General features: G+C 38.0%; 1 protein-coding gene across 9 annotated transcripts in view; it reads left to right on the forward strand.

The window, feature by feature from the left end:
* GAS2 (growth arrest specific 2) overlaps positions 1-27,471 on the forward strand; it is a 180,200-nt gene that overhangs the window by 92,011 nt on the left and 60,718 nt on the right. For all 9 annotated transcript variants that reach the window (XM_027531528.1, XM_027531527.1, XM_027531532.1 and 6 more), the window contains 2 exons: positions 11,503-11,644; positions 19,415-19,522. In XM_027531528.1, coding sequence (XP_027387329.1) covers positions 11,503-11,644; positions 19,415-19,522 — 250 coding nt within the window. The remainder of the gene's footprint in view (positions 1-11,502; positions 11,645-19,414; positions 19,523-27,471) is intronic.

The raw sequence follows: 27,471 nt of genomic DNA on the forward strand, positions 1-27,471 counted from the left end.
CACATTCCATTTTGTTACTTTGATAACCTAAATATGTGGGTCAAATAGGCCTGACTCTGAAAGTTGTTATAGGGGTAAAACAAATAACTGAGAAAAGAAGAGAGGCTACAGGCAAAGGAGAAAAGGAAAGATATACCCATTTGAATGCAGAGTTCCAAAGAATAGCAAGGAGAGATAAGAAAGCCTTCCTCAGTGATCAATGCAAAGAAATAGAGGAAAATCATAGAATGGGAAAGACTAGAGATCTCTTCAAGAAAATTAGAGATACCAAGGGAACATTTCATGCAAAGATGGGCAAAATGAAGGAGAAAAATGGCATGGACCTAATAGAAGCAGAAGATATTAAGAGGAGGTGGCAAGAATACATGGAAGAACTATACAAAAAAGATATTCATGACCCAGATAATCACGATGGTATGGTCACTCACTTAGAGCCAGACATCCTATAGTGTGAAGTCAAGTGAGTCTTAGGAAGCATCACTACAAACAAAGCTAATGGAGGTAATGGAATTCCAGTTGAGCTATTTCAAATCCTAAAAGATGATGCTGTGAAAGAGCTGCACTCAATGTGCCAGCACATTTGGAAAACTCAGCAGTGGCCACAGGACTGGAAAAGCGCAGTTTTCATTCCAATACCAAAGAAGGGCAATGCCAAAGAATGTTCAAAGTACCACACAATTGTACTCATCTCATGCTAGCAAAGTAAAGCTCAAAATTATCCAAGCCAGTGTTCAACAGTACGTGACCTGTGAACTTCCAGATGTTCAAGCTGGATTTAGAAAAGGCAGAGGAACCAGAGATCAAATTGCCAACATCCGTTGGATCATTGAAAAAGCAAGAGAATTCCAGAAAAACACTTACTTCTGCTTTCTTGACTATACCAAAGCCTTTGACTGTGCAGATCACAGCAAACTGTGGACAATTCTTCAAGAGATGGGACTACCAGACCACCTTACCTGCCTCCTGAGAAATCTGTATGCAGGTCAAGAAGCAACAGTTAGAACCGGATATGGAACAGCAGACTGGTTCCAAATTGGGAAAGGAGTATAGTGTCATATACGTCAAGGCTGTATATTGTCACCCTGCTTATTTAACTTATATGCAGAATACATCATGCAAAATGCTGAACTGGGTGAAGCACAAACTGGAATCAAGATTGCCAGGAGAAATATCAGTAACCTCAGATATGCAGGTGATACCACCCCATGGCAGAAAATGAAGATGAACTAAAGAGCCTCTTAATGAAAGTGAAAAGCTGGCTTAAAATTCAACATTCAAAAAACTAAGATCATGGCATCCCATCCCATCACTCTATGGTAAATAGATGGGGAAACAATGGAAACAGTGACAGATTTTATTTGGTATTGGGGGCGGGGGCTCAAAAATCACTGCAGATGGTAACTGCAGCCATGAAATTAAAAGATGCTTGCTCCTTGAAAAAAGATCTATGACCAACCTAGACAGCATTTTAAAAAGCAGAGACATTACTTTGCTGACAAAGGTCTGTCTAGTCAAAGCTATGGCTTTTCCAGTAGTTGTGTATGGATGACTTGGACTATAAAGAAAGCTGAGCACCAAAGAATTGATGCTTTTGAACTGTGGTGTTGGAGAAGACTCTTGAGAGTCCGTTGGACTGCAATCAAACCAGTCAGTCCATCCTACAGGAAATCAGTCCTGAATATTCATTTGAAGGACTGATGCTGAAGCTGAAACTCCAATACTTCGGCCACCTGATGCAAAGAACTGACTCCTTGGAAAAGACCCTCATGCTGGGAGAGGTTGAAGGCAGGAGGATAAGGGGATGACAGACGATGAGATGGTTGGATGGCATCACTTGCCTTCATGGACATGAGTTGGAGCAAGGTCTAGTAGTTGGTGATGGATAGGGAAGCCTGATGTGCTGCAGTTCATGGGGCTGCAAAGAGTTGGACATGACTGAGCAACTGAACTGACAGAGGTAAAAAGAAGGAGGACCGCTTTCTGCAGAATTAGCTGGGAGTTTTCATTTTCCTGCTGTTTAGTGTACATCATTTACTTATTTTCTGGATTCACTTTTTGAATTTATGCTATTAACTGAATACTCTGTTAGGAATCCTGCTGAACTAAACATTTTTAGTATGATCGAGTCACCAAAGGAAAAGTTTGCCACCCAATGACAAAATCCCGTTAGAAATCACTTTTCCTCTAGCTCTGAGTGTGGCGTGAAAAATCCCTCGCCATAGTATTTAAAACAACATCTTGGTTAAGGAAAGGGAATCATAATGGCCTGGTCAATTTGAAGGTGAAGTGTTTTGTGTATGCTTTTCCTCAAATATTTTAAAATTGAGATTTTGGGTTGCTCCATTTATTTTTTAAAGCCATGTTATCGGTATATGATTAACATACAATAAGCTGTACATATTTAAAGTAAACAACTTGATGAGTTTGGTTGTAAGTATACATCTATGAAACTATCATCACAATCTATGCCATAAATGTAGTATCACCTCCAAAAGTTTCCTCTGCCTTTATTATTATTATGTTCATTATCATTATTATTTACAAGAATGGGTGGCTACATTTCTAACCACACTAATGACCATGTGTACTAGTAAAAGCAGAGATTATTCGCATTATAAAAACTTTACTAATTTCACAAAGCAGCGATCGAAGGATTAAGACAACACATTACAGTGTTCAATTTGTAAATTTTGTTTTTTATCTTCCTTACCTACTTGAGTGCTATGAAATACTGTACACATACCATGAAAAAGAGAAAATAGGCTGAGAGATTATTCAGGTTGTTATTTTGTATGCAGCATAAAGTTAAACAGCTGAATACCCAAATGGATAGAATGAACATTTAAGTATAAATGTCTGTGTAAATTTCTCTTTGGACACATTTGAAGATTTTATTAAAATCTTAGTGGAAGTTCAATTGTACTTCAAAAACAGTCACCCAGTACACCCAAACAACACTAGCTTAGTCCTGTGTTGAAGCATAATAGTTGAAGGAAAAAAAAAAGGGAAATTCATCATTCTCATCTTATTTTGGCCAAAATTTTTGTTTTGACATAGTAAACCTTTATCTAGATTATTGTATGGGTGCTTCCTTCCCCTTTTACTTTTCCATGATGTTGAATTAGGACAGCATTATTGAATTAAGATAGCATTAACCAAAACTAGAAGTGATGTTTGGAGAGCTCTCAAGAATCACATTAATTTGTACACACAACAGATGCAGTTTGACCCTGACAAAATCCCAACACAAAGTTGCGAATTTTGTGTTTTTTCTACTGATAGATAATGATTTTTTATGTTTGATCCTAAATATTTATTTCTCAGGATTACATAAATGTCATTTTAAAAGCATCAACATCACTTCAGAAATGATTAACTAAAAGTTTCTAATTCTCTGCCATATTCCTTGCCTGGGAACCCTCTGTGAAGCTCTCTTGAGAGCTGTGGGCTTCTCTGAGTTCTGAAATGGGAGAATGAGACCACTTATTTTTGCTCTCATGGGTAAAACTTCCCTTTATTTTTCAACTACAAAGAGGTATCATCACTGTGAAATCCCTCCATTAATATTTCAGAAACCATGTCAGTTTCTGTGTCTAAAATATGCATGTTTGCCTTCTGCAAAGTAAAACACTCAGCAAAAATAGGTCAGTAAAACCTCAAAAATCTGTTTAATGAGAGTGTTTTGATATTCATTATTTTAAAAAAATTACTAAGAATTCAGCCTTTTTTTAAGACTGAAAAATTAAGATTAGCTTTATGATAAAAGTAAAAAAGAACTTTTGTTAATTTTGTTTGGGGCTACTATTATAAATAGTCAACATCAGAGGGAAGCTTTTTATTTTTATTTTTGAGTGCTTCATTTTGAACAAAATTTATGACTGTTTAAAAGAAATATACTTTGTGAATATTTCCTCCTATTTTAATTTGTGACATAATGAAATGTTACTTAAAAGAAAATATTCTTACACCGGGGTTATTAGTTAACTCATCCTATTTAAAGAACTTGACTCTTACTGCTAAGAATAAAATTTATTTTCATTTGAGTGAAACTTCCATCCAGACTTTAAAGCAGAATAAAAATGGGGCAAAAACTATCTTGCAAGAATCTTTAAGTGATCTGTTATATGCCTTAAGAAAGGGGAATGTCTAAACTTTATCCCTCCAGATCTAATCGGAGAAGGAAATGGCAACCCACTCCAGTATTCTTGCCTGGAGAATCCTGTGGACAGAGGAGCGTGGTGGGCTGCTGTCCATGGGGCCGCATGGAATCGGATATGACTGAAGCGACTTAGCATGCGTGCATGCGTTGGAGAAGGAAATGGCAACCCACTCCAGTGTTCTTGCCTGGAGAATCCCAGGGACGGAAGAGCCTAGTGGACTGCTGTCTATGGGGTCACACAGAGTCGGACACGACTGAAGCGATTTAGCAGCAGCAGCAGCCAGGTCTAATAAAATAGACCCCAGATGTGTTTTCTTTGAAAATTATCATCTAGTAAATAGTTTGAGTAAATTTTCTAGTTCAGGGCTTAGTTTGGGGGCTCAATTATTTCATCTAGACCAATCTCAAAAGGTATATCCTATGTCAGAAAAATGTAAAGTCTATGCCTAAGATCTCATCATGAAGTTATTAACCACAAGACCCTTTCCCTAGCACTTTTTTTAATGAGACCAAAAATGATAATACGACACTGCCCTTTCAGTATATTCCCTACTTTCATGTCACTGGGGTATACAAAGATTTGCTTTTAGCAGATCCAACCTTCTTGCTGTCTTTTGTTGACCCTTATTCAGTGTGAAAGCAACAGTTGCTCCTTCCCCTACAAGGCTGTGAAATCTTATAGTTGGGCAAGAATAGACAACAGTGAAAGTGAGAGTGGAAGACACTCAGTCTTGTCTGACTCTTGCGACCCCAAGGACTGACTATACAGTAAATGGAATTCTCCAGACCAGAATACCCAGGTGGGTAACCTTTCCCTTCTTCATGGGAGCTTCCTAAATCAGGGATCGAACCCAGGTCTCCCTCATTGCAGGCAGACTCTTTACCAGCTGAGCCACAAGGGAACCTCTAGACAATAGTAGTTGACCCTTATTCAGTTTGAAAGTAACATTTGCTCCTTCTCCTACAGAGCTTTGAGATCTTGTAGTTGAATGAGAATAGGCAACAGTGTACATTTTTGAAAACCTTTAGACAAAATCAAAATGTAGCATGGGATAGGGTTAATCATGGAAACCAGAGTGAAGCAGCTTTTTGGAGAGCCAAAAAAAGACCTTTTAGTGACTAAGTTGGCTTCAGGTGCAGGGGAATTTCATGATTTACAGCCTGTTGACATCTCCAGACAGACAGGAAGCCAATGAGTCGTACTTAAGTGTGTATTTCAGGATTGGCTGACTGTACCTTATACAGCTTGAAGTATTCAAAAGCCAGTATAAGCAGAGATTTGGGGCTTAGTGCTGATTTTCTATGTTCAGTGGCATAGCTAATTTTCAGCATTCCCAGATAAAGAAAAATCTCCAGGGCACAGTTTTCCATGTGTGGTGGTGTTTTCTACTTCATTGAAACTTTGTTTTGTTTTGGACATGGAGTGGAACCTGTTGGTACTTTAATAACATTTTTCATATTATTTCATTTTATTAAAATATTAAAAGGAAAAAAAAATTGTTCAACCCAACCAACCTGTTTCTAAAAGGTGGCATGAATCCACCTACAATTACAAATGAAATCGTATTTTCCAATTGACCTAATTTATATTTTCCAATATGATGTTTTCACTTATGATTGACTTTTAATTGGCTGTGAATTCTAGAGTGTTAAATTCCTCTAGCATCACTGCCCAGTTTATGTTATTCTCTTAAGAACATTAAATATAACAAAATGTTATACCTTGTTGGAACTAAGAATTTAAATAAGTCTAGAGGGATTAAAAAAGATTGCCTGTTGAAGTTCATCCAGTGAGTTAGTAGCAAAAATTAATTTATAACTTCTGCTATGCTTCAGCACTGAGATATTCCTGCTATCCCACAATTCTGAGAAAATTAATTTAAAGGAAGCCTATGTGAGTTTTTGAACTGTGGTGTTGGAGAAGACTCTTGAGAGTCCCTTGGACTGCAAGGAGATTCAGCCAGTCCATCCTAAAGGAAATCAGTCCTGGGTGTTCATTGGAAGAACTGATGTTGAAGCTGAAACTTCAGTATTTTGGCCACCTGATGCTAAGAGCTGACTCATTTGAAAAGACCCTGATGCTGGGAAAGATTGAGGGCAGGAGGAGAAGGGGACGACAGGGGATAAGATGGTTGGATGGCATCACTGACTCAATGGACATGGGTTTGGGTGGACTCTGGGAGTTGGTGATGGACAGGGAGGCCTGGCGTGCTGCAGTCCATGGGGTCATAAAGAGTCGGACACGACTGAGTGACTGAACTGAACTGATGTGAGTTTTTGGTAAAGGATACAAACAATAGTAACATAACAATATTGTAAATTTAAAAAATATTCACAATCTAAAAGCTGAAAGTTATGTTTTATGCAATGGTAATTTTAGGATTTCATGGCTGGGAGACAACATCTCAAGTGACTCTGAGAGAAGTGCTCCAAGGAGGCATGGGGAGGAGCCAGGTTATATATAAGTTTTACCCCAAAGGGCAAGTAGTCTGAACATCATGGGCTTACCGGTGGCCCATGGTAAAGATCCCGTCTGCCAGTGCAGGAGATGTAGGAGACACGGGTTCAGTCCCTGGTTCAGGAGGAGGGCATGGCAGCCTACTCCAGGATTCTTGTCTTGAGAATCCCATAGAGAGAGGAGTCTGATGAGTTAACTGCCCATAGGGTCGCAAAGAATCTGACATGACTGAAGTGACTTAGCACACACCCACAGTCTGAACATAAAACGATTGTTTTTAATTAAAGGAAGCCAGATATCTCAGGTTAAGGAATTTAGTGTTTTTCTTTTTTATGGGACGATGCAAAAGTCTGGGCTCACTGAAATCATGCCTTTCACATGCATCGCAGCTATCTAGGGCCAGTATCCTGTTTTTCACGTCCTGAACTTCCTTGGGGTTTCAGTCTAATGGCTGTTGGCGCACAGGTAATCCTTTCCTTCCTGAGTGCCCTTAGGGCTCAGGAGCTCATATTAAAGAACTAGAATTGCTGATGATTGTGACATCCATGTTTACTGATACAGCAGGAATATCCCATTTCTCATAAAAAACAAAACTACATCTTAATTATGAGACTTTCATTATATCATTGGATGGCATAATATATTAAAAAAAACTTAAAACTTCAGCAAAAGGACCTCAATGTTGCAGTTTCCTGGTTTGCAAGCTTTGATACATCAGTTATCAATAGCCATTTCAGAGGTGGTGCCCTGTGTCAGACACTGTACTGGGTATGTAATGGATACTGTTTTTATTCCTTCTAACTGTATTGAAACACAGGAATTAGAATTTTCACTTTTTAGTGAAATAAAACGGAGACTCATAAATGATGTATATCAAGATGCCCCAGTGGTCCAGACACATGGAAGACATTCAGTTTGCAGTTATTCTTTTAACTTTCCTCTTCCTCCCTCCTTCCTGCCTCCCCCCTCTCTCCCCCTCTTCTGCTACATCTTAAGGTGATTTGCTAAATGTAAAGAGTAGGTTAATGGCACAGTTATCTCAAGTCTGCCTCAGGGAAGAATGATACCCAGATCTCTAAGTGAATATTGTTGGTACTTGTCAACTGTATGAGACACTGGGTTGAGTAAAATGTAATTAGTGAGCTCTAGAAAGTTAAAAATGTATTTTAGTTTTGAATAAGGTTTAAAGTCTTCTAGAAGAACACTTTTTAGGGGTAAGGTACCTATTTAAATTTAATGTTGATATGTTTTATTAAAGTGATACACATTTAAAGATCCAAAACAATGAACTCTGATTCATCTCTGGAACCTGAACACATTGCTATAGGAGGATCCAGAGTTTTTTCCCCATTCAGACAGTAGCTATTAAGTACCTATTGTGAGCCAGGATTCGTACGACCTGCTGAGGTGGCTGTGAATCAGACAGTGGTCTCTACTGTTACAGAATGTGCAGTCAATTGCATGTTTCTACAAACGTCCTATTAACTGGCTAATCTGTTTAAAAGGTTTGAAATGTGATAGCGCCTAAAGTCTTTTCGCTAATGATTTATGTAACTAAAAATTACTCTGTTCACTAGAAGCAGTTATCAAAACAGCAATTATTATTTGAGTTGTGCCAGTTTAAACTGTTTTGTACCAAATTCTGGTATGTTTTCCAGCTCTCAAAGAGCACTTGACGCGTATGTAATGTCAGTTAAATGAACAAACCATTAGAACGGGAGAGTGATAATCTAAACTTTTACATTTAACAGTGTTTTTTTAATGTACTATTCAGTCATGCTAAGGTACGGGACATATTACCAACGTATTTATTCTCTCTCTATAGATTATTTACTTTGTAGGCAATCCATAGCCTATTTTTTTTAATTGCCAAGTTACTTTTTCCTCTTCTTTTTAACATGTGATCACCTGATTAAAATATCGGAGAAAACCTGAAGTCAAAAAACCTGTATCGTGTCTTTGTCCTTTTCCTAGCTAGTTCTGTATTTTCTCTGGGTCTGTTTTATTTATTCTATAAAACTGAAAGGATATAACTACATGAACTCAAAGATCCTCTAGAATTATCTTTGGTCTCCCCCACCTAGGCATTATAATATACAATTGATATGTATTGAGGAAATCAAATCAATTTCACATTTACTCTAAGGAAAATATGATTAGGAGAGAGGTGAATGCTATTAACAACTATATCTCTGTCTTTAAACTGCTGTGACATTTATAATTTACGGCATATAATTTTACCATATTGTCATTTTAAATTATTTTTTTTCTCTGTATTCATTTTCTTTCTCGCTAACACTATAAATGCTTTCATTATGTTGTTCCTAAGAGGATAATTGATGATGCTATGTAACCCATTCTACATTATTCTGAGTCCATAAAGGTATACAATTAACAGTGAATTTCTTCTCTATAAATTCATTTAAGAACTTTTATTTGGAAAGTTTGCTGTTTTCCACTTGACTCTGACTTTATTTCCATCATTAAAAAATTTATATTCAAAATAGGAGTTCAGTTATAGCACTAATATCATTAAAGCTAATAAATCTGAAATTTGAAGACAAAATTAACATGGTAATTCATGTTATTGACTCATCAATGTACTACATGGAGTCTTTTAATTTATTTTTGTAGGTTCTTATGAGTCTGTTCATATATATTTTCATATATAGCTGTAACTAACTTAATTACAATGACATCTGCATTTTTTTAATACCAGATGGACCTTTGTACATGAAAGTCTGGCCTTAATTTTGGTGTTTTCTCTTGGATCTTTTGGTCTGATTTCAGCCATGACTTTAAACAGACATAAGCATCCCCTTAGCCCATCCCTGCTCTTTGTATTTATAGTGTTGGAAGCTCTGACTGTGGCCTTCATTGTTACTTTCTGTGATGTACATATTGTCCTGCAAGATTGTATACTGACCCATGCAGTATTTCCTGATTCAACTGTGTATACTCTGCAGTCTAAGAGAGACTGCAGCAAATTTGGAGCAGGCCTATTTTCTGGTTTGTGGATTTTGTTCTTGTCAGGAATCTTGAAGGTGTTTTGTTATGGTGAAACAGTGGAGCTGGTCGTGGCTTCTGTGTATGTGTGCTCAGTGCTCAGTTGCGTCCAGCTCTTTGCAACCCCAGGGACTGTAGCCCGCCAGGCTCCTCTGTCTATGGGGTTTTCCAGGCAAGAATACTGGAGTGGTTTGCCATTTCCTTCTCCAGAGGACCTTCCTAACCCAGGGATTGAAACCCATGTCTGCTGCATCTCCTGCATTGGCAGGCAGATTCTTCATCATTGTGCCACCTGGGAAGCCCCTTGGCTGCTGTAGGAGCCCTTCTTTTCTGCAGATTCATCATCTATGACACACACTCACTGATGTATAGGCTGTCACCTGAAGAGTATGTATTAGCTGCTATCAGCCTCTACTTGGATATCCTCAACCTCTTTTACACGTTTCCAAGTTTTGGAAGCAATTAATAGAAAGTGATTGAAAGCACTATATAGAAACTGATTCATTAAGTACTAAATTTTGAGATATAATTAACTATTAAATACTTTTAAGATTTTATTTATATGCTGTATACTATATTATAAAGTATAAATCTCCTTTTACTATTAACAGATTTTAACCTCATTTAGAAAAGAAAAAGTATAGAAGATAAATTCCAGAGAATTATTTAGTGTTGCAATAAAATTATGTTAAAATGTTAATGACATTTCATTATAAAATGATGTATTGAGAATTAAAAATCTACTCAACAGATATTTTGACTTAAAATTTAACACTTTTGGTTTTCTAGAGTATAGGTTTCCTCTAAAAATTATAGCAGTATGCCAGTGACTAACAAAACTTTGGCAAATTCTTGACTACAGTCGTTTCCTAGGGTGCCTTAACAAAGTACCACAGATTGTGTGGCTTAAATAGAAATTTCTTTTCTTATAGTTCTGAGGTCAAGGTATCAGCAGGGTTGGTTTCTTCTGAGGTGCCTCTTTTGGCTGGTAGATGGTCATGTCCCTATATCTTCACATGGACATCTCTCTGTATTGTCTGTGTCCAAATTTCCTCTTCTTATAAAGATACCAGACATATTGGAATAGGCCCCACCCTAATGACCACATTTTATGTTAATTACCTCCTTGTAAAGATTCTATTTCCAAATACAGTCATATTCAGAGGTACTAGAAGTTAGGACTTTACACTGGGCTTAATGTTTGTGTCCCCCCAAATAGTTCGTTGAAACCTAATGCCTGCTATGATGATATGAGGAAGCAGGGCTTTGGGGATGAGGACAGAGTTCTCATGAGTGGGATTAGTGCTCTTATAAAAGAGACTCCACAGAGACCCCTTACCCTTTCTGCCACACAAGGTGACAGCGAAAAGACACAGCTATGAACCAGGAGTGCTTCCAAGATGGTGCGGTGCTGAAGAATCTGCCTGCAGTGCAGGGACTGTAAGAGATATGGGTTTGAGCCCTGGGTTGGGAAGATACCCTAGAGGAGGAAATGGCTACCCACTCCGGTATTCTTGCCTGGAAAACTCCATGGACAGAGGAGCCAGGCAGGCTACAGTCCACGGGGTCACAAAAGAGACACAACTAAGCAACTGAGGACACTGAGCACGTATACCTGTAAACATGTAAACATATATGTGTGTGTATATATATGTATGTATATTTATGTATGTGTATGTATGTATGTATGTATATATATAAAAATTTTCTTCCTGCTTAAAAGGGTTACAATTTAAGTACCTACCAGAATGCCAGAAAAAAATTAATGTTATTTTGAAAAGTTAGCAGTTTGGTCTTGTGGTGTTCATAATTGAATGTATGTCAAGTGCATCATTATTATAAGTTATGCATGTTTACTTGTCTGGTGTCTTTTAAAAAGGTATGGTGTGGAGCCTCCTGGTTTGATAAAATTGGAAAAAGAGATAGAACAAGAAGAAACACTCTCTGCCCCTTCTCCTTCACCTTCTCCTTCTTCAAAGTCTTCTGGAAAAAAGAGTACAGGAAACTTATTGGATGATGCAGTAAGTAAAATTCATCGGGTTTCTTACCAGTACTTGCTCCTTTTTGAACTTCAGAACTCATTCTATTCAGTCTCCTCTCTGTCTCACCTCTACCTATTCCAGTGTTACTGCAATTTCTTTTAGAGTCCTATGAGAAAATTTATATCCTGCAATTTGTTTCAAGACTCAAAACTGAGCCACTTATCTTATTTAAAGTACAGCATCACTTAATTCTGCTGAGTAGTACCTTAAATTTTAGGATAGTAAGTCCAGCTCCTGAAAATTGTCTTTGAAAACACTTAAGCCTTGATACTATTGGTTCCTGCTCCCTTATTCATTGATAAGAAGTCTGAAGGCGTGGGATCTTAAGGACTGTTAAAGAAGGAAAGGCAAAATGCAATGGAGATGACAACTGTCCTTTACTGACTCTGCACCAGGGTGGGAGGTGGTCTGCCACTGTTCTTCAGGTGATCTTGTTAGGCAGGTTTTTTATTGAGGAATCTGAGACTTGAATTACCTGCTGAGAGGAAGAGAGAAGCTTAGATTGCAACCCTATTTTGTCTAACTCTCTGAGGTCACCCTCCCTCTACTTAACAGAGTCCTTGAGTCACCATTGTTGGCAGATTAGGAAATATTTTCATTACCTCCTCATACAGAAAACAGATTCTGGGTGTAACAGTAAACAGGATGAAGTAAAATTCCCTGGCTACTTCTGTTGTCTCTTAAGTCGTTCTTGGTCTTTAGTGGTGTGTCTGATTACATGTATGCATTTACTTCTCAGCACATTTGTTTGGAGTGTGAATGTCAGAACTGCCTCTGGGTTTTGTGAAAAATGGAAACCTTGGGGATGTTAGACTGAAGTATGTCTCACATACACGGATAAGATCCTTTGGTACAATATGTACAGTATGTCTCACATACACGGGGAGAGTTCTTAGAAGCTAGCACCAACCATGATGCCCTTTATGAGGAGTAGGCAGAACTGAAAAGGACAGCTGGCTCTTAGCTGAGAGTTTCTTTCCCTCGGGCCTGAACTGAAAAGATCTGGGGAAATGACTGATTGGTGCTGTTGGATATAGAAAGATTCCCCCACCTTTTATTCTCTTTTGTGTGACACTATAACCTATATTGCATATTTAGATGAACAGAAATATAACAATTTGTCTGACAGATTGAGAATTCCCATTTCTGCTAAGGGCAGCACATTATACACTTAGCCCATCAAGTTATCTTATCCGATACCAGTTTAATTTAGTTTTCCTATGTTCAGTCCACTCAGAAATGAAAGGATAGGCAGGGCACTTCAATATAATTCAGTCGTGTCTGACTCTGTGCGACCCCATAGACGGCAGCCCACCAGGCTCCCCCGTCCCTGGGATTCTCCAGGCAAGAACGCTGGAGTGGGTTGCCATTTCCTTCTCCAATGCATGAAAGTGAAAGGTGAAAATGAAGTCGCTCAGTCATGTCCAACTCTTAGCAACCCCATGGACTGCGGCCCACCAGGGTCCTCTGTCCATGGGATTTTCCAGGCAAGAGTACTGGAGTGGGGTGCCATTGCCTTCTCTGATAATGCACCTAAAAGGATGTTAAAATCACAGGAATGTTTTTAAAGATCAGTCACATGCCTTGCATCCTACTATTCCATTTTTATTTTGTAAGGTAGTTGAGTAACTTGGTATTAATAGTATGTAATGGCACATTATATATTGGTAAGAACAACTTTTCTTTTTTCTCAATTATACTTTTTTGATTAGACTTCATTTTTATTTTATTTTTTTTAATTTTATTTTATTTTTAAACTTTACATAATTTATTAGTTTTGCCAAATATCAAAATGAATCCATCACAGGTATACATGTGCTCCCCATCCTGAACCCTCCTCCCTCCTCCCTCCCCATACCATCCCTCTGGGTCGTCCCAGTGCACTAGCCACAAGCATCCAGTATCGTGCATTGAACCTGGACTGGCATCTCGTTTCATACATGATATTTTACATGGACTCTGTGGGAGAGGGAGAGGGTGGGAAGATTTGATTAGACTTCATTTAGAGTAAGATCTTCCTTTTAGTCTTTCTCTTATAAAAGTGTTTTTCTGGGACTACTCTGATCTTAGTCCTTTTCCTCTAAGCTGTTACCTTCATTCACTTTCTTTAAGGCATTATAGTCAGAGGTCTGGCCAGCATCACCCTTAACCTCCTTATGAATGAATTAGTGAATCAAATGAATATTTTAGTCCTCAAATTATGAGACCACTTTCTGGTGTATCTGACCCTGTTGACCACTCTGGTCTCGTAATTCTCCACAAGTATTATTGCTACCAGAAAGATCAACCTAAAGGGAATTCAGAATTGATTAAATTTTTATGGGAGCTCTATAATGTCCAGGGTAAAGCCCGCACTCATGTATGTGTCACATAAGGCCTCCATGTTGTGGCCGATTTTGTCTTTCCCAGCCTTTTTTACGCTCTGGGTTCATTCTTGCATAGTAATGTATCTATTGTAAACCTGTCCTCTAAGCCCAAATGCCCAAGGCTTATTTTATGCCCTGTGTTTTTCCTCATTTGCTGTCCTCACCCTGCTCACTTTTGGTTTCTACTTTTAGACACCCTTTCATCTTCTAAAATTCAGGCTGCACGGTCTTCTATAGAAAGTTTTCTTGGCATCTCTCATTCCCGGTAAAATTGACGAATGTGTCCTTGGTTCCTCAAGTGTTCTTATACATTTAGTGAAGTGTTTATCATGTTGGGCATAAATACCTGTTCTTCTCTAGGTACTGTCTTTGTTCTCAAAGACAAGGACCGTATTTTATTCAGCTATATCTAGTGCCATGCTAATTGGATACATTGTTAATGTGAGTAATCAAAGCTTGAAAAAGATTCTCCCTTTTTCTGTTTGTCTGGAATGGCCCTGTGCTCTGGAGAAAATGTGCATTTCTCAACTCTGCTGTAACTTAGCAGAAGGAGGAGGAGATGTTGCCCCTTGGGCTGTTTACCTGAGCCTGGGCAAAGTAGCTAGAATGGTTCCCTTTCTTCACCAGCTTATGTCCTGTGTGGCCACCCCTCATCCTTGAGAAGGGGAGAAGGACAGGGGAAGAAGGTGGTGAAACAACTACGAAAGGGATTTTGGAAAAGTTTTACCAATAATCCAGTTCAGAGCACATACATGAGTTAGGGACTGTCTTCAAAATGGCAAGACTCATTCTGTGGTTGCTCTCACTATGCCAGGCTCTGTTCTTGCAGCTGGAAACAAGGAAGGGGCTTTCTAGAAGCTTTAAACTCCCTTTACAGTTTTTCAGGGTTTGGGAACATAACCGTCTGTATAGTTAGGGGGTTTTCATCGAATGTAGGAAATGTGCTAAGTGGATTCTTATGTATTGTTGCCAGCTAGAATGCTGTGTGTGTGCAGTCCTCAAACCAGCATTTCTCAAAGAATGTTTAATCAAACACTCACACCACCAGATGGCCCATGGCATGAATAATTCCATGGGTAGGTTAGTTTAAGAAATACAGCTTACTGTAGTCCCTACCTAGAGTTTGGCAATGCATTCTGGCGTATGAAAGGCACTAATGAGTTCTATAATAAGATCTTGTTTAACCTGGAATTTTCCATGCCTCTTTGGCCACAGAAGCCTCTTAAAGTCTCCTTCATACTACACTGGGGAAACTGCACTGAAATATTTGCATTCTGTTTAAGTGAGAGTTTTTCACCAAAGTGTTTTATGTCAGGGACAGTAGAACAGAGAGAAAAACCATTTGGGCCTCACTAATGGTTTAAATCAGAGCTTCATATGTCAAATATGAAAAGGAAATAGTTCATATGGCAACTGCTTCCCTGCATATGAGGCATAGATAGCCATTGGGGAGTTGCAATTCACATACTCCAACATGTGCTTTAGAATGGGGGTATAAAAATATTGCTTGCAAAGTTCCTGTCTTTATTTAATAATATTGAATATTTATACTCTAGAGATATTATTTACATCAAAAAAGAGGGAAAAAAGAATAAAGAAGAATAGTGAAGAAGAAAAAGAAAAAAGTGGAGAAAAGAGTAAAGAAAGAAGGAGGGGAAAAAAAAAAGAGACACAGACCCGTGTTAAAACGTCATATTCCAGTGAATAGTTCCAACAATAACTGCCAGTTTAGAAACTTTCAATGCATCTTCACATTTCCTTGTTTGACTTAGCAGATTTGTGGAAAATTGGGGGAAAAAATAGGTGACCCTTAATGTGGGTAATACATCCCACCTTCTTTAATCAAGCAAGACATCCTAAGAGGAACAGAACACAGTGGAGTCATTCAGATTAATTTATTCCCCAGATGTCCTGATAAAGTGACTCAGCTGTGATAAAATGATGGGGTCAGATTTAGTTCCCTTGTGTTGAGCCTGTTCCCACACAATGAGTTGAATACAGTTCTAAGAAACCAGTCTTACTTTCTTCCTCTTCTCCATCGACTTCCTCAGTCTGGGGATGAGAGATAGTATAATTCTGAGTAATCAGGCTCCTCTTGAAATCCCATTTCAGCAGAATACTGGCTGGGTTCCTGGCCAAAAACAGAACACCTGCCAGACTGACTTATCCCAAGGTAATGTAAGAAGCACAGGTGTCATCAGTCACTGTTTACTTAACAATATATTCCATTACCCACAGCCTGGCCTTGTCTCTTCCATTTCTGCCTCCAGCTCTCACACAACTACACAAAAGCCCGTGATTAAAAAAAAAAAAGCAAGTGTATTTTCAAAGCTTAGGAAGACATTAGAGAAGGACAGACCACTTGAGAAAATGTTTCTTGTATTTTATTTCATTTGATACCAACAGTTTCTGTATTTTGTCTAAAAACACTTCAAGATGGAAATACTTTCCATACACACTTGTGACTGTCATTTCTTAGCAGAGGAACCACTTGAATAGCAATTTAATGTCTGTTCAATTACTAAGCTGCAGAAAAGCTATGCCAAACATGAGTTTCTTAAGGTTTGGGCCATGTGCTTTTATGATGCTGATTGTTGGATATTTTTGGGGGGAGGTGGCCAAAGTCCTTCTCTTTTCCTCCATCCCTTCTCCTCCCCCTCCTTTCCTTCTTTTATCATGGAACTATTGTGGTGCTAAGAAAAGCTGTACTACTTCTAGCAATTGTTTTCAATAAACCCAATGTATTTACATATTTATTTATAGTTTTAAAACATGTTTATAAACACATATAAAAAGAGATACACATATTGGAATACTTAAAATGTCTACAACAGTACACATTCATTGGTCCTGTAACCTCACCTCCACCCCAGACTATGGTTCTGCATCATAGAAGGGAATGTCGTACTTCTTGTTCTATTATCGCCATCTTGTTCAAGAATATCTCTTAAAAAAAATTCCTAGGGATAGAATACTATTAATACTGGGGAAGTGGGTAGATGTATCAATAGCCCAAGTATCGTGCGGTAGGAAAAACTCAGAACTCAAAGACATGGGCCTAATCACTAACATAATTAGGTATGTCACTTTTTCAATGAAGGCCATCTCTAAAATTCTTTGAATCCAGTTGATCTGTCACACTAATTTGCTCTTGTGTCCTGTCTAAGTCCCTGTGCTTATTTATTCAATGTGTATTTATTGAACACATATTATATGCCATTAAGGCATTGTGTTTTATTTCAAGGATTAAAAACTAGAATGAAGTACTATCTCAGTCCTCAAGTAACTCACAATCTGGCAAAGAGACATGAAGGTGGACCAGCCACTGAGATGCAATGTGCTGTAACACAAACAAGTAACAAGAATTGTAGGTTTCTATGTTGACAGAATTAGGAATTCTAGAAGGAGCTGATGAAAATATATATCCTGAAATTGGTTCTCTTTTTCCCAGCAGTAGTGTTGGTTCTCCTTTCTAGGCATCCATGAGACATAATTGTATAGTTCTCTTTTTTTAAGATTTTTTTTTTTTATGTGGACCATTTTTAAAGTCTTTACTAAATTTGTTACAGTATTGCTTCTGTTTTGTACTTTGGTCCTTTTGGCCCTTGAGGCATGTGGGATCTTAGCTCTCTGACCAGGGATCGAACCCTCATTCCTTACCTTGGGAGTGCAGAGTGTTTAGCCACTGCACCACCAGCAAAGACCCCATAATTGTATAGCTCTTAAGATAAATTTTGCTTCAGGATCCCCCCACTTTTTCTAGCTTTCCCCTTTAATGTCTTATGCTTTCATACTTTCTGGAGCCTCACTTGTTATAGGGAAAGCAAGTGGTGTAAGTTCTTTATTCCAGCATGCAAGTGAGTTCCTGTGTTATCTTCCCACAGTTTTTGCTTAGTGGAGTGCTGATTGAAGTCAGACATCAAACTATTTGAAGAAATGATTGAATTTCTTTGATGACAAAATTCTAGGAATCATGTCTTTGTGGAAGTAAGGATTTGGATGAGGGGTATCCAAGCCAATTCCTCAGAATCTAAATTTATTCTATGCAGCTTCTCAAATGTAGGTTGAGCATGATTTAGATCTGCCATCTATGGAAACTTTGACTCAATACACAAGGTATTATTTTGCATTGTCTGGTTGCGAAAGTGAAAGTCACTCAGTTGTGTCCGACTCTTTGCGACCCCATGGGCGATACAGTCCATGGAATTCTCCAGGCCAGAATACTGGAGTGGGTAGCCTTTCCCTTCTCCAGGTGATCTTCCCAACCCACGGATCAAACCCAGGTCTCCCGCATTGCAGGTGGATTCTTTACCAGCTGAGCCGCCAGGGAAGCCCAAGAATACTGGAGTGGGTAGCCTATCCCTTTTCCAGCAGATCTTCCTGACCCAGGAATCAAACTGGGGTCTCCTGCATTGCAGGCAGATTCTTTACCAACTGAGCTATCAGGGAAGCCTCTATTGTCTGGTTGGTTGGTGACTTTAAGAGAGGACAGGTATGAGACACAACATGGGAGGTTCCCAACAAAAGAAAACATAAATAAACCTTATTCCTAAGATCATGGACTATATATCGTCTTTAGTAGTCACAACTATTTATAAGCATTTTGCATTTATCATTTAGTATTTGTATTTTTTAAAGAGTAGGGAGAACCCCATGGACAGAGAAGCCCTGCAATCTATAGGGTCACAAAGAATCAGACATGACTGAAGTGACTTAGCATGCATGCACATGGAGATAAAACAGAGAAAATTTGATAGTCAGACATGGATTCTATAAAATACATATAAACTGTAAGATACTGCTATGAGAATAGGTCTTGGAAGATGGGAATTACCGAGGAGTGAATTGCCAGATTAGTCTGGATGAATTAAAGATGACAAAAAGAGTTCAAAATAGGGTGAAGCAGTAGTCTCATTTTAAAATAATAATAACATTTAAACTCTCATTTATTTTGAAAATGGGTAAAATTAATATTAAAATTATGATAGGGAAGCATATACACTATGTTAATATAGATGCTGTTCCAGCCATCAGTAGACCTTCTTGGCAACGCAATGTACACAGTCTTCTTAATTCACTAAACATGAGACCCCAGCGCATCATCCCTACACTGCCAGTTGATTTGCTCCCGATTATCCTCTGGTATTATCATTGCCATCAGCCCACTTAGGCCTTCGTGCAGTTACTGGCCTGCACAAAGTGCCTTCAGGGCCTGACCTTTACATAGTTCAGGTTTAATATGAAATTTCTGTGCTCACATCATGTCCATAGGCTGATAGAGAACACATTCAAACGCGTTAATGGTTTAGGGGCCTTTGAACCCGTGAAACAAATTAAATGAATCTGATTAAGCAGAATGAACTTGCCAGCTCTTCTATTTCAGGTGAAGCGGATTTCTGAAGATCCTCCTTGCAAATGCCCAAGCAAGTTCTGCGTGGAGAGGCTCTCTCAAGGAAGATACCGCGTCGGAGAGAAGATCCTTTTTATTAGGGTAAATTTTCACTTTTCACTTGACAGCTTGTTCTCCTGAGCATGCACAGAACTGGAGTTGGGGGTTACAGGGAAAATATGACCAGTAACTAAGCAGGAACTTCCCAGGTGGTGCTTACAATTGGGTTTGAACATGAGATATGGAAATTTTTATTATCATACATAATTACTGCTGAGGCCTAAATAAATACAACTTTATCTTTTTACATATACACCAAACAGATCATAGAATCAAATTGAATGAGGAAGAGAAAAGAAAACAAATTCCTTTTTGGTCTAGGCATTTAGTTTCAAAGGAACTAAATCTGCTTCAATGGGTAATAAGAAACACTATTCTGCCCTGGTTTTCCATATCTTAAGTTTGGGAAATGATCAACCCATAGGTCCTGATAACTTTCAAATTATTTGAATATGACTTTTGAAAAAGTTTGGGTTATGAACCAGGGTGAGGAAAGTCAAAACTCATTACAATAGAGTGATTAAATGATGACTGCCATTATTTTAGTAGTTTTCTGGGTTAGAATAAAGAAATAGGGGGCCTGTGTCAATGAAAGATTTGGTGGCCTCTGGCCATTTTTCAGTCATCCTAATTAAAAATCTGACAATTTTTGATTGTAATTATTGACTTAATAAAGTAACATTTCAGGCTGTGATCTGCTTTGTTAATCATCAAGAGAATTTAATCTCTCAAAATGTTTGTTGCTTTCCCTAAGACGAAGAGAGAAACAATCCCTAAAAAACACTGACGTAGAAAGCACTATTCCTTAGAAAGTCATAATTGCACAATTCTTTTAATAATTCTGTATCTAACACATTTACTGCTGGTTTACTGTTTTCAGCATAAGCTAGAGTTAACAATTTCACATCTAACCAAATTCCAAAGTTTGTTGACAACACCCAATGACTTATGTATGGATTATGATTATTATGTATTTTTGTTGTTGTGAACACATTTTCTCATTATACTTTTGAGTCAGTACGATAACAAGCAATAAGAATGAAAAATTAGGAATGTGTATGGTTTACTGAGAAAGAACCCAGAAGACGTTTCTGCAGATGATATCTTCGCTAAGCGTATGCTTTATGTGGGTTTGTAGAAACCAATGTATGATTGGATACATTGCATACTTGGCTATCTAATGTTTACTTATGTAAATGCATCTATATGCTTATGTAGATATGTTGGTTTATATGCGCAAGTCTCTAAAGGTGAGGGAGAAATCTCTACCCAATATAAAGAATCCTTTAGTACAAGGGGATATCGCCAAGGTTTTTAACTGTCACTTTTAGGCAAATATGCTAATAATCCCCTGCTACAGTGGGAATTCTTGTTTCTAGTTTATCAAAAACAATTTCTCAAAGCCCCAGATTTGGCATTGTACCTTCCAATGAGCAGCACTGTTTTTGAACTACCTAATAACCCTGATGCTATCCCCTGAGGGATTGGGGGCAGGAGGAGAAGGGGACGACAGAGGATGAGATGGCTGGATGGTATCACCGACTCAATGGACATGAGTTTGGGTAAACTCCGGGAGTTGGTGATGGACAGGGAGGCCTGGCGTGCTGTGATTCACGGGGTCGCACAGAGTCAGACACGACTGAGCGACTGAACTGAACCGAATAGACCAACAAAGTTAAATGCAGTCGATTTCTGTCTATGGTACAGATACAAATTTGCTTTCTTCCAAGGTTTAAATATATCAATTATTTTTCACTGTCTTTGGAGTGATGATGACACCTCCTTGTTGACTTCTGTAATAACAGAGATTTAGGTATTTCTATTTAGCCATGCTGTGTATCTTTGAAATGTAAACAGGTGGCTTTCAGCCTAATGTCATGATCTTGTGGAGGAGAGAGGTAAGAATTTTCCTTTGTTCTTTGTTCATTCACTTAGTTGGTAACTACCCAGGCCTCAAGTACTGAAAAATCACTTGGCAATATAAAGCTGTATAAGCTTGTAGGAAGGTTTTCAGAAATATGTCTTAGATGCCATGAAAATGTCTATACTATTTGATTTGTCAACCTCAATGCAACTCCATGTAAATATTTTAACGATACTATTCCATGTAAACAATCTAACAATAATTTTAAAAACTGGTCCTCAGATATGCAACAGTATCATCTGGGAAATGGTTAGAAATGCAAATTCTTGAGCCTGTCTCTGGACCTATTGAATCAGAAGCTCTGAGGGTGGGGCCCAGACACCTGTGCTTTAACAAGCCTTCTAGATGATTCTGATGCATCCTAAAGTTTGAAACCACTAATCTAAAAGAGAGAACTAACTGTATGAATGAAAAGATCTGGTTTTTAACAGTATAATTAGAAGTCACTTACATATCTGATCATGGAAGTATATAACCATTGAGGTACTAGGAATGATTATTTTAAAGACTTCTCTGTATCATGAGAAAACACTGAAGATACAATGTTAAGTGGGAAAACAGACTTTGAAATTGTATTTACATATAAAAATATCTGTGTATAAATCCAATATGATTAAGACTTAAAGGGAATAGGAATAATTGAAAATATTTTTTTAATTTTCAGAAGGCATTGTTATGAGTGAATGATTTTTTTCTGTTCTACATTTATTTCTGATGATATTAAAAATAAGGATTCTTTAAAAGAAGAGAAGTCAGCAACCTGATACAGTTGCAAATGTGAGAATAAATAAATGGACTTCTAAAATGTATCAGATTAATTAGCTCAGTGCTCATTTTTCTGATCTTTTATCTAAGCTTTTTATCTTCTGAACAAGAGTAGAGAGGTTTATTGGCACCATGGAGTTGTTTAGACCAGGGAGGGCTTTGCATTTTGTTGTGAACTTGTAGCATATTTTTCCTTGGATGAAGCTCTCATCTTTCCTTATTGTTCTTTACTATTTTATTTTTCCATTGTGAAAACTTACACAAATTGTTTGCAGTTAGCCCTAGGAAATGTATAAACATATTAATATAAATGCCCTTCTCTTTTCAGACCCCATCAGTGAGCCATATGCTCAGTTTTCTCCCTGCTGAAGTTTTAATGACTAAAAACTTTATAGTCATTAAGGTTTTTATCATTTGATGTCCCTTTCCTTCAAGGCTCAGTTTTTAGTGACATGCAAATAATCTAATACAATAAACTGACCTGTGCTAATGCATGAATTGGATGTAAATGACTCCAGTGAATAGAACTTCCATGGGGGGTAAGATCTTTACACTTAACACAGTGGTTCTCGTGTTCTGATAGTGGAGCATGAGGGCAAGCCAGTGGGCTCACATGTGGTGAAATAGCTGACTTTTTTTGTGCTTTGGGCACTAATACAATGAATAATTTTTTTGCTTAATTACGATTTACCACTACCCTAAATTTAGTGTTGTTCAAAATGTGTTTCAAGGATTTATAGTTCTAGAAGATGTTAAAAAATATTATTCATAAAGAAGAAGGGTAGGACCATGGGTTTAAACAGATTTCTTTAATAACTCTTATTACTGATAATTGCCTCTATTAGCCTCTATCTTAGCACCTGTGATATATCTCACTTTAACTTCTCAGTGCAATGTTGCCATTCTCATTGTACAGCTGAGAAGCACAGAGGTTGAGTAACTTCCCAGATTAGAAGCAAATAAGTGATGAAGCTCAGTTCAGTTCTATCACTCAGTCGCGTCTGACTCTTTGCGACCCCATAAGTGATGAAAGTAGGGAAAACCAAGAGATTATTCATGTATGACCTAAATAAAATCCCTTACAATTATACAGTGGGAGTGACAAATAGATTCAAGGGATTAGATCTGATAGATGGGGTGCCTAAAGAACTATGGACAGAGGTTTGTGACATCGTACAGGAGGCAGTGATCAAGACCATCCCCAAGAAAAAGAAATGGAAAAGGCAAAATGGTTGTCTGACGAGGCCTTAAAAATAGTTGTGAAAAGAAGAGAAGCAAAAGGCAAAGGAAGAAAGGAAAGATAACTCATTTGAATGCAGAGTTCCAAAGAATAGCAAGGAGAGATAAGAAAGCCTTCCTCAGTGATCAGTGCAAAGAAATAGAGGAAAACAACAGAATGGGAAAGACTAGAGATCTCTTCAAGAAAATTAGAGATACCAAGGGAACTTTTCATGCAAATATGGGCACAATAAAGGACAGAAATGGTATGGACCTAACAGAAGCAGAAGATATTAAGAAGAGGTGGCAAGAATATACAGAACTATACGAAAAAATCTTCATGACCCAGATAAACACGGTGGTGTGATCACTCACCTAGAACCAGAAATCCTGGAATGCGAAGTCAAGCGGGCCTTAGGAAGCATCACTGTGAACAAAGCTAGTGGAGGTGATGGAATTCCAGTTGGCTATTTCAAAGCTGAAAGATGATGCTGTGAAAGAGCTGCACTCAATATGCCAGCACATTTGGAAAACTCAGCAGTGGCCAGAGGACTAGAAAAGGTCAGCTTTCATTCCAGTTCCAAAGATAGGTAATGCCAAAGAATATTCAAACTACCACACAACTGCACTCATCTCACATGCTAGCAAAGTAATGCTCAAAATTCTCCAAGCCAGGCTTCAACAGTATGTGAACTGTGAACTTTCAGATATTCAAGCTGGATTTAGAAAAGGTAGAGGAACCAGAGATCAAATTGCCAACATATGTTGGATCTTTGAAAAAGCAAGAGAGTTCCAGAAAAACATCTACTTCTGCTTTATTCACTATGCCAAATCCTTTGTGTGGATCACAACAAACTGTGGACAATTCTTAAAGAGATGGGAATACCAGACCACCTGACCTCTCTTCTGAGAAATCTGTATGCAGGTCAAGAAGCAACAGTTAGAACTGGCCATGGAACAACAGACAGGTTCCAAATTGGGAAAGGAGTACGTCAAGGCTGTATATTGTCACCCTGCTTATCTAACTTATATGCAGCGTACATCATGAGAAACGCTGGGCTGGGTGAAGCACAAGCTGGAATCAAGACTGCCGGGAAAATATCAATAACCTCAGATATGCAGATGACACCACTCTTATGGGCAAAAAGTGAAGAAGAACTAAAAAGCTTCTTGATGAAAGTGAAAGAGGAGAGTGAAAAATTGGCTTAAAACTCAACATTCAGAAAACCAATCATGGCATCCGGTCCCATCACTTCATGGGAAATAGATGGGGAAACAGTGAGAGACTTTATTTTCTTGGGCTACAAAGTCACTGCAGATAGTGACTATAGCCATGAAATTAAAAGACACTTGCTCCTTGGAAGAAAATCTATGACCAACCTAGACAGTATATTAAAAAGCAGAGACATTACTTTACGAACAAAGTTTCATCTAGTCAAAGCTATGGTTATCCAGTAGTCATATATGGATGTGAGAGTTGGACTACAAACAAAGCTGAGTGCCAAAAAATTGATTCTTTTGAACTGTGGTGTTGGAGAAGACTCTTGAGAGTCCCTTGGACTTTAGGATGGCCTGGTTGGATCTCTCTGAAGGAAATCAGTCCTGAATATTCCTTAGAAGGACTGATGCTGAAGCTGAAACACCAGAGCTTTGAGAACCTGATGTGAAGAACTGACTCATTTGAAAAGGCCCTGATGCTGGGAAAGATTGAAGGCAGGAGGAGAAGGGGACGACAGAGGATGAGATGGTTGGATGGCTTCACCAACTCAAAGGACATGAGTTTGAGTAAACTCTGGGAGTTGGTGATGGACAGGGAGGCCTGGTGTGCTGCAGTCCATGGGGTCACAAAGAGTTGGACACGACTGAGCAACTGAACTGAAGTGATGAAAGTAGGATTCAAAGGTCCAACTCCTGAATTTATACTCTTTAGCACTAAATAACAGAGAAGGCAATGGCACCCCACTCCAGTACTCTTGCCTGGCAAATCCCATGGTCCCAAGAGTTGGACACGACTGAGCGACTTCATTTTCACTTTTCACTTTCATGCATTGGAGAAGGAAATTCTCCAGTGTTCTTGCCTGGAGAATCCCAGGGATGGCAGAGCCTGGTGGGCTGGCATCTATGGGGTTGCACAGAGTCGGGCACGACTGAAGCGACTTAGTAGTAGTAGTAGTAACACTAAATAATACTGATTTATTTATCTGGGATTATCTGAGATTTCCTGGGGGGCTGAATATATTAATGTGATATATTAATCATGAGAATGAGATGTATTATGTAACATTTTCTGAATGTATCTGAACATGGAAATGGTCCCTATGCCACCTGTTTTCCCCAGAGCATTATCCTGGGCTAGGAGGTCATGAAAACATACTTTGGGAAAGACATTATCAATCAAATCAATTAAAAAAGAATTTGTAACATAAAATTATATGAAAGTTTTCTGCAGTTTGCCAGAGTTAAAATCTATTTATATCAAAGTGTGGCTTCCCAGGTGGCATAGTGGTAAAGAATCTGTCTGCCAGTGCAGAAGTAGGAGACATGAGTTTGATCCTTGGGTTGGGAAGATCCCCTGGAGTAGGAAATGGCAGCTCACTCCAGTATTCTTGCCTGGAAACGTCCCATGGACAGAGGAGCCTGGCAGGCTCTACAGCCCATGGAGTTGCAAAAAGTTGGACAAGACTGAGTACACATGCATACACATATCAAAGTATTTCTAAGAAATGTTGAAGTTATACTGTTTTATATGTAAATTCCATTTGGAAATTATGATTCAAGCAAATGCCTGGAAAACTTTAAAAGAAAGGCAGCTAAAATTTAATAAACATCATTTGTACCAGGCATTATAATAGGTGCTTTATGTACATTGTCTCACTGACTTCTCTACCACTGAGCTGGGAAAATGTTTTTATCCTTTTGTTATACATGAAAAGACAAAGACTTAATTATGGTTAGGGTCTTAAGTAAATAGTATGATGGACAAAATCTAAGTTTTGACTCCCAAATCCATAACATACTCCATTCTAAGCTCCCTGCCTATGACATGTCCATTAGATGCAGATTTTTATTCACAAGGTTAGTCCTGTAAAAAGGACTTGCACCTTTTTCCAATAAGTTTAAGGCCCAAGTATATAGTAGTGTATTCCTATATCATTTTTACTTTACAAATATTCAGATACAAAAAGTATTACAATTGCATAATCAATAGTACTATGCAGTGTAAGGCAAAGGATTTAATTTGTTTGCCTGACTGTATTGTGGTAGTAATAAAAATTATAGTAATTATTAGGTGTTTACCTGTATGTCAGACACTATTCAAAATGGTTTATATGGCCTATATAAGACAATAAGATATCTTACTTTCCACCATTATATCTTATTTATTTATTTATTTTAATTGAAGGATAATTGCTTTACAGAATTTTTGATGGGAGGGAGGTTCAAGAGGGAAGGGACCTATGGATTCCCATGTTCATACCTATGGCTGACTCATGTTGATATTTGGAAGAAAACATCATTATATCTTATATCTTTTTCGAGGAAGTCAAAAGATAATTTTTTACATTGCTAATATAGTTTTCTTGTCTTTTTACTAATTATTGATATTTTAAGTGGATTAATATTATTTTAAGACATTTTAATAGCAGATTTTTATAATTGGGTAAACCATATCAGTTTTCATTCTAACACTCTGAAGCGTCTGAATATTTTTTTCTTCATATTTTAAGAAATCTGACTACTTAGGAAGCCTAAAGAAAAGGCAATGAATAATTTCACTGGAACTCAGCAAAGGGATTTGAAATGTTATGCAGTCACCTTCATTATACTAGTTTTGAATTAAGTCATCACAAATCAATGGAAAAGCCACACACATTATTATTGATTCTTTGTAATTTCTTCTTTACTATAAGAAATCTTCAGGGTTATACCTCTGTGTAGAAAACAACTCACTATAATAAGCCAAGCAAAAGAGGTACCAGAGCTCTGTTGCTATAGCAACCCAACCTGGCAATGTCTTCTGGGACTTGCTCTAAGGGAAGGGCCAATGATAGGGAGTAATGTGACTTTCTTTTCTGCTCTTATG

Source organism: Bos indicus x Bos taurus, chromosome 29 (genome assembly GCF_003369695.1).
Source record: "Bos indicus x Bos taurus breed Angus x Brahman F1 hybrid chromosome 29, Bos_hybrid_MaternalHap_v2.0, whole genome shotgun sequence".
NCBI lineage: Eukaryota > Metazoa > Chordata > Mammalia > Artiodactyla > Bovidae > Bos > Bos indicus x Bos taurus.